At 56.2% G+C, this 12351-nt stretch overlaps 6 protein-coding genes across 6 annotated transcripts; 4 read left to right on the top strand and 2 right to left on the bottom strand.

Moving 5' to 3' along the window:
• Window positions 1-40: 40 nt before the first annotated feature.
• On the top strand, window positions 41-2217 carry SPRG_16545 (hypothetical protein; the record flags this gene model as incomplete). Its single annotated transcript, XM_012355816.1, has 8 exons — window positions 41-193; window positions 237-404; window positions 462-584; window positions 646-690; window positions 742-1029; window positions 1081-1473; window positions 1524-1935; window positions 1988-2217. The coding sequence occupies 8 exons, from the start codon at window positions 41-43 to the stop codon at window positions 2215-2217; spliced, it is 1812 nt and encodes a 603-aa protein (XP_012211206.1).
• A 773-nt stretch (window positions 2218-2990) lies between these two features.
• On the bottom strand, window positions 2991-4130 carry SPRG_16544 (hypothetical protein; the record flags this gene model as incomplete). The annotated part of the gene is made up of 3 exons (XM_012355815.1): window positions 2991-3230; window positions 3277-3458; window positions 3516-4130. The coding sequence occupies 3 exons, from the start codon at window positions 4128-4130 to the stop codon at window positions 3002-3004; spliced, it is 1026 nt and encodes a 341-aa protein (XP_012211205.1). The 3' UTR covers window positions 2991-3001.
• Window positions 4131-5009: 879 nt separating this feature from the next.
• Window positions 5010-5699, top strand: SPRG_16543 (hypothetical protein; the record flags this gene model as incomplete). Its single annotated transcript, XM_012355814.1, has 2 exons — window positions 5010-5639; window positions 5688-5699. Exons 1-2 carry the CDS (start codon window positions 5013-5015, stop codon window positions 5697-5699), a joined length of 639 nt encoding a protein of 212 aa, XP_012211204.1. The 5' UTR covers window positions 5010-5012.
• A 2923-nt stretch (window positions 5700-8622) lies between these two features.
• SPRG_16542 (hypothetical protein) lies at window positions 8623-9255 on the top strand (the record flags this gene model as incomplete). Its single annotated transcript, XM_012355813.1, has 1 exon — window positions 8623-9255. One exon carries the CDS (start codon window positions 8623-8625, stop codon window positions 9253-9255), a length of 633 nt encoding a protein of 210 aa, XP_012211203.1.
• Window positions 9256-9825: 570 nt separating this feature from the next.
• Window positions 9826-10787, bottom strand: SPRG_16541 (hypothetical protein; the record flags this gene model as incomplete). Its single annotated transcript, XM_012355812.1, has 1 exon — window positions 9826-10787. One exon carries the CDS (start codon window positions 10785-10787, stop codon window positions 9903-9905), a length of 885 nt encoding a protein of 294 aa, XP_012211202.1. The 3' UTR covers window positions 9826-9902.
• Window positions 10788-12065: 1278 nt separating this feature from the next.
• SPRG_16540 (hypothetical protein) lies at window positions 12066-12351 on the top strand (the record flags this gene model as incomplete). Its single annotated transcript, XM_012355811.1, has 1 exon — window positions 12066-12351. A coding segment is annotated over one exon (286 nt), but the record flags the coding sequence as incomplete, so codon positions are not given.

The following is a 12351-nucleotide window of genomic DNA, read 5'->3' as shown; positions in this document are numbered from 1 at the left end:
TCTTATTCTGTCGTCGTAGGTGCACACGCTGCCCGAATTGATGGAGGCGCTGCAGCATCCAACGATCGAGAGCATCACGTTCCACCGCATTCCGATTGACCGTGAGAACTTTCCCGAGCAAGACGTCGTCGAGACCTTCGTCGACCTCGTCCAGCGCGCCGATATGCACACTGCATTTGTCTTCAACTGCCAGGTATGGCTCGTGCACTCGATATCAAGAAGCGATGTGTCACTAGATGGGACGCGGACGGACGACGACGGCCATGACGGTCGCGTATCTGAAGTGGAGTGTCATGCAGCCCGACTCGGTCGTTGAAGTTCCGGACGGACTGCCGATGACGCGCTCGCATCGGTCGCTCACGCTCGACCCGAACACGATTGATTACGCGCTCGGGACGTTCAAGGTCTGCCTTCCCGACACCTATCCTCGTCGCTTTGAGTACGTCTGACGCAAATCGTAGGTGATTTTGGCGCTCTGTGAGACGCTGGAGCAGGGCACGCACGCCAAAGCCTGGATTGACGCGGCGATCGACGACTGTGCGGCCGTCTACCACCTCCGACGCGTCATCGAAGAGTGTCGGCAGGTAGACATGCATGGGATAATCTCAACTCGATATAAATGGGACGCGAACGATGACCATGTAGCGATCCATGGCCGAAGCCAAGCCGGCCAAACGCTCCTTTTACTTGGTACACCCTCGTGTTCCTTCCATTTAAAAGAAATCTCATGGCATGATGTAGCACCGCGCGTGTCGCCTCCTCGAGCGCTACTTTTACTTTATCATGTTTGGCCAGTATCTGCTGGAGGCCCACGTGCAGAGTTTCTCGAGCTGGCTTCAGCTCCACCCTGACCTCTTCCGCCTTCTCGACGACCTTGGCGGCGCCACGTATCCGTCCAGCAAGGTGCTCCACAACAACATTCTCAAGTTTGACCACTTTCCTGGCCTCAGCCGCCTTCCTCTCGTGCTCGGCCCCAACGTCCCGAATTACCGCCAGCTCGGTGGCATGCCGCTCTTTGGCACGGCGCAGGTACCCCCTCTCTCTTATCGAGTGTAGCGTGAGAATGACGACAGTGGCTAGTGCCTCGAGCTCGGGATCGTCGATGTCTTGGCTCATCTCCGCGACGTCCTCGGCCACCGCCGCGTCATTTGGATCAATTTGCGTGAAGAGGTCGTCTTGTACGTGGCGGGCAAGCCGTACGCGGTCCGGAAGCGCGACGACGTCTTCCACAACGTCGAATATCCCGGCATCGAAGTCGACGAGATCACAGCGATTGAAGCGACGCTCAAGACGGAGCTCATCGCGAAAGTGCAGGCCTCGAACGGCTTGTTCATGCACCTCTGCGAGCCGCAGCCGCTCATCACCGCCGAGCGCTTTGATGCGATCCAGCCCGAGACCGACATCAAGACACTCGACGAAGTGTACGCGGCGGCGAAGCATCAAGGCTACGACGTGCGCTACGCCCGCATTCCGGTCCCTTTCTGCTCGACTTTCACGCACTGCTGAAAAAAGGATTGCATTAGGTTTCGGACGAGATCGCGCCGGAAGAGAAGGACCTCGACGACCTCGTGCGGCTGCTGGTGCCCATCTTCCGCGCCGAAAAGACGGGTGCTGTCGATGGCCACACGGCGATTGTGTGCAACTGCCAGATGGGCCGCGGCCGGACGACGACAGCGCTTGTCTGCATGTACATGCTGCGGGCCGTCGTCATGGGGCAGGTGACGCTCGGCGACGGGCACAAGACGCGTTTTCATAACATTGACGCGCTCGTGTCACTGCTCGAGAACGGCGCGACGAGTCTCTTGCTCGTGGACGAGGCCATTGACACTGCGGACCATGTGCAGAACCTCCGCGAGTGCATCGACCAGTGCCGGGAGATGACGAAAGAGGTCGGTCTCCCGAGCGCCAAGCAAGACTACTTTATGCAGCGCGCCAGTACGTTATTTCTCATGACTAGTATGGATGAGGCTGAGGACATGGTGGCTAGTGAACTACCTCGAGCGGTACTTTTACCTCATTTGCTTTGCCTCGTACGTCCTCGAGCAGCACGCGACCAACTTTGAGGTTCTCTTTGTCCACTGGATGCGCACGCGGTACGGCGGCGCGCTCTACGCGCTCCTCGACAACCTCTGCTTTGGCACCGAAGGCGATGACCACCTCTCGTCGTTGCGCTGGCGCTGGCGCCGAAAGCGCAAGCTCGTCAACCGCCTCGAGTAGACGCGCTAGTTTGCTACTAGACACAACATTTGTGTGGCACGGTTGCGAATTCTGTCCATGTCCTCTACACGACACGTGTGTTTGCAGTGGTGCATACGGTTCAAGTTGAAGCTCAACGACATCTTCTCCATGAGTAGGTTGAGGTTGGGATCTTGTAGCACGTCTTCATTCAGTCACGCTTCATTCCCACTCCTCTTGAGCACCTCACCGCCACCACCCTCGTTGCGCAGACGTAGCGGGTCTCAACAGTCACGCTTGCTGTGAACATTGCAGCAAGGACGTCGATTGGACGACTTCAATATCTCGCTGTCCGTACCACTTGCAATGCTACAGCGCCAAACTCTCGCGTTCGAAATTCAGAGATGGTGCATGTCAAGAAGCGCTCTAGTTTTTGTCGTCCACAACGGTAATTTGCTCCTGTTGGAACGGCGGTTGCCTCCTGAAGTTGGTCGCCAGTGCATGTCAGTGTGTGTCGGCGCATGGTTATGTATATATCAGCGTGCTCCGCGTTATCTTCCTTACAAAGACTTCGCGCACGTAGTGCTACGTGGGAGTTGGCACCAGTACTCGGTCATTGGGAGTGAGCTGCGTACGGAGAGTTCCATCACGTGGTGGACCCCACTCGCCGAGGGATAGCTCGCTCGAGATCGTACGCAGGTTATATTTTCATAAATCGAGACTCATATGCACTTTTTCTAAGGTCCCTATCAGGTCCTATTGCGAGAAAGAACAAGGCACGGGTGAAAGCATCTCTGTCCACCAGGTAGACTTGTGTGCATTGGCGCTACTCGATGCGGAGCGCTATCATTCCTTCGCGCAACGCGGGCGCAATCTCCTTGCGCACCGCGTCTTGGTAGATGGAAAACAGCGCGTCGTCGTCGATACCACTTGTCTCCATCCTTGTCGCGAGGTGCTCGCGCATTCGTTGCCTGTGGCCGAAAAACTGGTACGGCGCGTTGTAGAGCATTGCTCGTAGTCGGGACGTGTTTTGGCCCGTGCGCTCGAGGATGTACCTAGCATTCGAGTCAAGAGTACGAAGAGTACGATGGCGACACATACCAAAACAGGCGGGGTCGAGACCGACTGCAGTGCGGCAGCCGTTCGTCCTGCGTGAAGTTGCCCATGAGATAGACAACGCGGTCCTCGGATGCAAACTCGCGGCACACACAGTACATTGACTCGTTCTCGTCAAGCACAGAGCGTCGATAGATCATTTGGTCCGGTGCGATTGCAGTGGTCATCTACAACAGCACGTATGATGGATGGATGATCCATGCATCTGCGAGACTAGAGCGTACCTCGTGGTCGAGAAGCTCGGAGAAGAAAGGTGCCGTGTCGCCGCGGAATTTCGACCACATGTGCGGGCGCAGCGCAGCATGGGCCTCGTGCAGCGGCAGCTCGTACTCGATTTGCAGGCGCGCGATAATGTCGCAAAAGCCGTCACCAACCTCCAGAAAGATACTGTCGATGAACGTCCCAACACTTGGCATCTGCGCACACGCCAGCATGCGCTCCGTGTTGTGGTACAGGTGCTGGCTGAACCAGTCCAGGCCCAGCTTGCGCGCTGTCGGGTCGGCCAAAAGTGACGTCTCGGTCCAGCCAAACGGCGTGCCCGGCATCGGCAGACTACGGTTGCACATGGTTGCGACCCAGGATGCCATGGTTTGGCTGAGCTCGCGCGCGCTGCGGCAGTCGGCGCGCAGCTGTTTAAGGAGTGCACGGGCGGCGGCGGCGCCGGGCGACGAGAGCGAGGCGAGCGAGGCGCCGAGGGCGTCGACCTGCTTCTGGAGCGCCGCTTTCTCAGCGTCGTAGCGCTCGCGCATGCGCTGCTTCTTCATAAAGTTGCGCATCTTCATGTGCTCCTTCTTCTGTCGGATGAGGTCGGCTTCGGCTTCGGCCTCGGACGACGACATGGCGGGCTGCTCTCGATAGCGTCGTCGAGCCGCTCTCTAATTGGCCCGTGAAAAAGTCGGGGATTGGAACACAAACACGGAGACCTGAGCCCACGTATTCCACGTACTATTTCGTGTTCTATCCACGCCTTGATTTATGCGGATGCGATGCCATTGTAATATAGAAATCCACGTTAAAATGCGACGAGGACGTGGATCCATGCCAAGGTGACTCATCCACGTCGCAGCGTGTACTAGTATACTACACGAATGCGTCGACCCTTCGTCGAGCTCCGCACCCCGCGTTTAGCCAGGAAAGCTACGGCAGTGCTGTTTTCGCAATGTATCAACGTTATCATGCAAACCACATCTCGCTTGCTGTCTCTGCTTGGGCGTACTCTTTGCCTTGGCGCTGAGGGTGACGAACCTGATGCCACTGCACTTCAATCTCTCAATGCACCCAGGTGCTGCGTTTTAGTTTTACTATTTTGGTCTACTCAGACGATATCAGAGTGCTCCTTCCGACAATATATGTACTCTGTGGACAAACGGGTTTTCCTAAACAGATCTGATTTGTGTTCCCCATGTTGGGCACAGTCCGCAACGATCCAACTATGAAGAGCTTCCTGCTCGCCGAAGAAACGCCACGTCTCAGCTTCTGGGTGTCTGATCGCGAGATTCGACGCGACTGGACGACTTGCCACAAGTTGATATCTTCCTGCGGTTCTCACGCGCTTTAACTTGCGCAACGACAAGAATAATATCAGGTTCCGATGCCCGATGCTTGGTGTTGGGCCAGAATCGAACACGATCGAATGCATCGTCTGCGTGCATCGAAGCCGCGGGGTTTCACTAGGCTTCGGTGACCAACGGCCGACTTGGCCACTTTGCCTTTTGGCTCCAATGACGACGAACCATGCGATCCCGAGCTTGAAGCTCACGTATTTCGACATGCCGGGGCGCGCCGAGCTCATTCGCCTCGTGCTGTCGCTGCACGACATCCCTTTCGAAGACGAGCGCCTGACCCGGGACGCGTTTGCGGCGCGCAAGGCGTCGTTCCCGTTTGAGCAAGTGCCGACGCTCACGATCAACGGCGTCGAGTTTGCTCAAGGCCACAGCCTCGCGCGCTACGTCGGGAAGCTCACGGGCATGTACCCATCCGACCCGATCGACGCGCTGCGCGTCGACGAGATGCTCTCGTTTCAGGAAGACGTGGTACAGGCGTTAATCCCGATGCTCCGCGAGCAAGACATTGTGCGCAAGACGGCGCTCGCAAGAGAGCTCGCGAGCAGCAAGCTGCCGCACCTATTTGCGCTGCTGGAACGACGTCTGGCGGTGACCAAAGGGACGTATGTGCTGGGCGAGACCCTGACGATTGCCGATGTCACGCTGTATGTGCTCTTTGCTACGTTCCAATCCGGACGATTCACGCCCATAGACACTGCGTTCGTCGACGACTACCCGCACTGGCGCGCCATCTACACCTCGCTGCACGGCCATCCAAAGGTTCAAGCATATTACGCCCAGCAGGTCGAGCGGAGCAAGTCCGAGTAGTCGGCTTTCGTGACATGCCAGTAGGAACTCGGCTAAGCCTGAGAATAACAGGTCCCGTGCGGGGTGAGCTGGTAGGAACTTTTGAATGCGAAGCGTTGTTTACCGGTATTTGCGACGACGGCGCGTTGGCCTAGACAAAAGTCTGCGCACCGCAGCGCAGCGAAGGTGCGCAGACTTTTCCCGGGCCAACGCGCCGTCGTCGCTTGCTGCAGTCGTCGCGCGCTGTCATATTCGCACCTAATCGGAAAGTTGCGTGAATTTCAGTCAAGTACGCCATCGCACTTTATAGAAATTGTATTACTTTATTCAAGTATAACGTCCGGCGATGTGACAGCACTTAACAGGAATTCCTAAATCGCACTTAACAGGACGCTTTTGGCGCGATATGATTGGCTCAGACTAATGAAACTGCGTTTCATTGGTCAAAATGGCTTGATATATAGCCAATCAGGGGGTGACAACCCACCCAATTGAAGAAGTGCCTTTTGGGCCGGAAGGAGTTGTACCACTGTACCCATGATTACGAATCAAGGTCAAACTCATTTAACGCAATCGAGTGTTTGACTTTTTAAAGCAGCAAGTGTCTGAAGAAGGGCGTCGAAGTGTCGATTACGTTTTTGTATTTGACCGAATACGCGCAAACGCTCCATACCCGGAACCCAGCCCGGAACCGAGCAACGGCCAAGGCAACGGTCGTGGGTCCGTCGCCATCAACAGATCGCGGCTCACTGCGCTCTTGAAAGATCGATGGCTTTGACGGTCTCGTGGGCTGAGGTAATCGTCGCCTTTTGCTCGTCGTTTGACACGGTCGCAGCCTGGAGCGCCTTGGCAAGAGCTCCCTTCTCGTCCTTCATTGAGCGTGTGATGGCGCACTGAAGCACGAGGTCTTGCTGTGTCTTGTCGAGTTTCTGCTCGAGCCATTGCATCGAGGCATGGCACTGGGATACTTGTTGGTGCAGCGCACTGAGCTGCAGTCGTTGCATGTGCACGGCGGAATGTAGCTGCTGGTTCTCGGTGACGAGGGAAGCCGTGTCGACAAGTGGAGGCCTCGGAGTCGTAAGGAGACCGCGGCAAACGGCGCACATGCGTCGACCGCTTTTGACGTGCGTGGACACGGTGTGCTTGGTCTTTCCACATTCGCCACAGACCTCAGTGACGCTGGTCTTCCTCCCCATTGCGCCAGTTCAGCAAGCTGCGAGCTAGCAAATGAAGCGGGAAGTCGCGAGTTGATGGCAATATAAACTCTTTTTATCCGGATACGGTTTCTTATTGGTCAAAATGATTTCGATTCGGCCTATCACAACGCCGTATCATCCTTTCCGAGCACAGCTCATGCAGTTCAGCGGCGATTTGCATGCGAATTGGACGTCTCGAAAGCTTGAGATACAAGCCAAGCAAGTCGCCAATTGGCGTTTCGATTGGCCTCCGCGCGTTCAAGCACGCTCGATTTCTGCGTTCTGATTCGAGCTGATTGGTTGATTTAGGGTGCAAAACAATTTGATTCGTCGAACGGCAACCACGTGGGTTAGGAATGTATGTCACGAGGTTAAAGCTCGCTGATTGGCTGGATGTCTGGCAAAAAGCAACACAAGAGCCATTTTTTTTAGGGGTTGTCACCCCCCTGATAGCCAATGGGTTGGCCAGAATGTACGAATTAATCCCCTGGGATGCTGGTACACCACGTAAACGTTCCTACCAGGATTAGTCGCCTACAACTATCAAAACTGTCGATGTGTCGTTTTCGTGTGGACCGTCGAGTGGCTGATGTTGCGAAACAGATGGCTTGTACAGTACAATGCGTTGACGACACAGTTGCACTCGGATGCCATCGATGAACGTAGATTCTTTAATGACGACAAAGGATAGCAAAGTGCGGGAGTGCTTATGAAGGGAGCTGACCTGTTACCAAACACAATCGTCCAAGGCACCAACTGTCGCAGCAGCTGTTGTCGAGGCGGCGGTATGCAATGAAAAGTAAGAAACGAGCAGATGGGGTATTGAAGCGCTCGGCCGAGGCAAATACAACCGAGGAAGAAGAACCAGAACCGGCCGTCGCAAGGTGCCTCATTGATACTGAGCATGGAGACGACGAGACTCGGCACTTCCGCTGGCCGAGCCTTCTCAGTGGACTGGGAACAAGTCGCAATGTGGAGATGTGTTGTCGGCGCTTTGCACGTTGCGTCAGGAGGTGGCGGAGGTACTTCTGGGTGCATAGCTACCGGTAGGTGCATTCCTGCACTGCAGCACGCGCGAGGAAGCGCAGGGATCTTAACCTCTGCCCATAGTGGCGTCTCTCTGCTCTGCTCAACCGTGGTAACACTGCTTCGAACGGCGTGGATATGCTGCACATCGGGTGGCGGGCAAAGCACAGCTCGTTGCTTGCTTCTTTCGGCACACTGTTTTAATCAACATGAGGATCTACGCCACAGAGACAGTCCATGCACTGCGGTGCTGGGCAACTTTTGCTAGCGTTTCTGAAATGCTTCAAGTGTGACTCACACCCTACACCCAAGCAGCTTCGAAGGCCGACACACCTCGCCGTGCACTGTACTGCAATGCTGTCAGGGCCTTCGCCAGAGCAGGCAATATGTAGATATTGTGATGTGTACGCCGTACGACCATTGTGGGGCAATGTATAGTGTGCGCACCAAATCGGTTGTACCAATGACGCTCGACACTCTCATTTCACCTTCTCACGCATCGATCCAAGTCCCTTGTCCCCGATCCAGTCGCAACATATATATCTCCCGGTTTGCAAGCACTGCGTCTGTCGCTATGAGCTACTACCAGATGGCGCCGCCACGTGCCCACGACGGACGTTCTTGCAACGAGTTCGATGGCGTAATGGCTTTGCACCTGCCACGCGCGACGATATGCCACCCATGTCGACGCACTCCACACCTTGGTCCCAACGCTCCAACGCCCTTGTTCACTTTACTTTTTTTCCATTGAGAGCGCCATGCACCCCACGCACCCGACGCTGAAGCTCACCTACTTTCCGATTCCCGGGCGCGCCGAGCTCATTCGGCTCCTCCTCTTCATCCACGACATTCCGTTCAAGGACGAGCGCCTCACGATGGAGATGTTTCTGCGCCGGAAGGCCGAGTTCCCCTTTGAGCAGATGCCGACGCTCACGATCAACGGCGTCGAGTACGCGCAGAGCCACTGCCTCGCACGCTACGTCGGAAAGCTCACGGGCATGTACCCGTCCGACGCGCTCGACGCGCTGCGCGTCGACGAGATCCTTGCCTTTGAAGACGACATTGTCAAGACGACAATCGCCGCGGTCTACGAAAAAGACGCGGTCCGTCAAAAGGCCATGGCGACCGAGCTCTCGCAGACGACGCTGCCCAAGCTCTTTGGCCTCCTCGAGAAGCGGATCGCGATGACGAAGGGCGTCTTCGTGCTCGGGGAGACGATGACCATCACGGACATTGCTCTCTACGCGCTCATGGCGACCTTCAAGTCGAGCCGCTTGGCGTTCTTGGACACGACGTTCATCGACAAGTGCGCGCACTTGCGCGCCATCCACGACGCCGTGCGCGACCACCCCAAAGTCCAGTCGTGGAATGCCAAGTACAATGCGTACTAGCACAACTGAGTCGCATTATATATGTGAAAAGCGTGTCTCTTGCGGAATGGCCATTGTCCGTGCTCGTGACAGCGTTGGGTGTGTGAAAGGGATCGATGCTGGGCTCGTTTCTCTTGCTTATCAGCGGGTACAGTCAAGCATGTATTAGCACGCCGGATCGTCCGCTTCGAGGCCACTCACAATGACCGCCTAGATGAATGGTGTGCACGTCGCGCGCTGCCTTGATGACTACGAGACTTTTTCTACGCTGGTCGATTGGTGGGATATGCTGGCTGTTGAAGGTCGCCATGCAGGCGTATCTTAAAAGATCGCCACGAGCGTCCATCTTTATCCAGATCCTGCTTGGTGCGAGAGAGAGACTCGTTCGCCAAGACTAAGGCTATCCTAAGACTAGACCTCGGTGGCGCTAACGTATCTACCATGGTATAAACACTACGCACGCGCCGGATATGATGTCCATGTTCGTAGCATATTTTTCGTGAAAGAACACATATAATGCAGTGTACTGGAATGACGATCTCGTTTGAGTCGATCATGATCGAGCTCATTGGTCTACTTACCGCTATCCTTCGGTGGGCATATGTCGGATATTAGTCAGGTGGATATTAGCAGTCGTTAAGCGAGCGATAGTACTGTTGCGTCGAGAACTATGGCGTTGCTTCGAGCGAGTAGCCAACGAGGAGGCCGACGGGCTCGAACCCGAGGCTCCGATACGTTTGGTTGGACGCCAAGTTGTCCGCACCGGAAATAAGCATGTGCGCAATCTCCTTCGTCGGGCAAATCGTTTCGACATGCAGGGCGAGGGCGGATGTGAGCGCCTTTGCATGGCCCCGACGCCGCGCCGATGGCACAATGTAGATCGGTCCGAGCATGTACACAGTCGTGTCGGCCGTCGTCATTGGCGGCGCATACGCGCCAAAGCCCACACGTGTCTCGTCGACGACATAGAAGAACATGCGGCCGCTGGCAATCGACGACGTGACAGTCGCGGTCGCGGCCGCGCGCGGCAGTTCCGACCCGTAGCAGTCCATCTTGAACGCGATCATCCAGTCGACGAGGGGCTCGATGTCGGCGTCCGTGGCCGGCACCAGCGCCCCGATGGCGTTTTCTGGCGGCGTCAATGCGCCAAGGCGGTAGACAAGACCAGGTTCGCCGCCCGTGCGCCACGTGGTGTCGGGATGCACTTGCTGGTAGCCGGCAACGAACGCCTTGGTGCTGGGTTCGAAACCGTGGATCTCGGTCACGGACGTCACACCTTGCGTCGCGACGTACTCGCCCAGCGCAAACGCTTGGTCATACGTCATCTTGGGTCCGAGCGACGGACCTTGGTTTGCCGTCAGCACTGCAAAGGACGTTGGCGCGTCGTCGCCGTCACCGGAGACGAGATAGAACCACTTGGTCTTGGTCGGCGTCGGCGGCGACAGCGTCATGGACATGGTAATGAGGTTGCTGGCTTCGAGCGCCTCGAGGCGAAGCGCCAGCGTCGCCGCCATAAAGGCGTCCGCGGTCGCCACTTCGGTGATCGTGACCATCGCAGTCAGTTTGTGTCCGCATCCGCGCCTTGTCACAAGCAGCAGCCAATCGCATTCGCAAGTCTCGTAAAATTAATACTTGAAGACCTCAAATGCAAGGTGCCAAGTAATTCATGTGTATCCTCTTATTAGTACCTACGAGTTGTTGGTACTTGGGTTTGAGTATTCAACCCACAAACTAGCTTGCTCCTTGTCCGGCAATGCGATTCTGATGTATGCTTTCAAAACACTCAGGACGCCTTGTCGCGAGCAAGGGCTAGGCGGCATGAATATCATTTGCTAGAGGTACAACTTCAACTCGAAGGCGAGTGAAGCACCATTTCAGAATTCATCGACATGGAATTATCTTGGTCGGCGATTGGGCTATTGGGCAAGACGCATGACGCGAGCGCTACACCGCATCTCTGGTCGCCACCGCAAGTAATAATCAGCAATCCGGTGAGCGATTGAAGTGGTAAACCGCAGCCAGGTTCCCTCTGGACGCTCTCGATTAGCGAAGATAAATTTGAATTTGGACCGTGACGTGGCTCGTCTGGGTGCACAGGTGAGGCATCGCTGATATAGCTGAGGTGCATGATTGGCCGTCGCCGTGGTTGATGTGTAGACATGGCGGAAGGGGCCATTGCCTATCTTGTCTCGTTTCGCTCATCGTTGACTGCGGTCCTCTTCGGATTCAACTTTTACATAATGACGCGCCGTTTGAATCGAGCATTTGTGCATGTCGTCGAGCGGGAGGGCAATCGTACTACGGAGTGCTCACCTCGAACTTATCAATAAGAGGCGTGTCGACGGTGAACTTTGATCATCGATTTGTGAAGAAGACGACGACGCATGTCGGCTTAAAAGAGCCGAAATGCGTCGTCGGGTGCGTGATGCGATGACTGGTCTCGTTGGTTTTCAGTTGCAACCACCGAGACCAGTCATCGCATCACGCCCTCGAGCAACGGCCGCCGCCGTGCAACGATGAGCACGAGCTACAGCGTCGCTGCCACCTTGAGCACCCGCAAGAAGGCTCCATCGGCATGGCACTGCCGGCACCAAGGCACTATGGACGGACGACATCAACACCTGATGTCGGCTTGCTTCCACCACGTGCGAAATTGTCTTCCGGTGTTTGCTCTACGGTCTAGCTGGCTCTTTGGATGATAGTAAATGGTTCCGAGAGGCTCGAACACGGTACACCATCAGGCACGAACGTGGGAACGTCGCTTGCCGCTCGTGCTGCCAGCACATTTGTCCGGATTAATATCCGGACGCCAGCTGCCATCGAACCACAACATGTGGGCCGTGGCCGTGCACATTGGAGCGGGCCGCCACGCGGCCGACGCAGCCTCGACAGCGCTGGCCGAGGCTAGCATGCGCGACGCTCTTGAGACTGCGGGGCGTCTCCTTCGTGATGGTGCGTCGGCGACGACAGCCGCAACCGCCGCAGTCCACGTCCTCGAAGACGCCGCATGCACCAACGCGGGCAGCAATGGGCCGTGCGTCAACCTCACCGAGACGGGCGTCGTCGAGACTGACGCTTCGATCGTCGATGGCCATAGCGGAGGCATTGGCTGTGTCG

This window comes from Saprolegnia parasitica (genome assembly GCF_000151545.1).
Source record: "Saprolegnia parasitica CBS 223.65 unplaced genomic scaffold supercont2.312, whole genome shotgun sequence".
NCBI classification, from domain to species: Eukaryota; Oomycota; class Saprolegniomycetes; order Saprolegniales; family Saprolegniaceae; genus Saprolegnia; species Saprolegnia parasitica.
The sequence above is the reverse complement of the archived record's forward strand: the minus strand, read 5'-3'. Positions and strand labels throughout refer to the sequence as shown.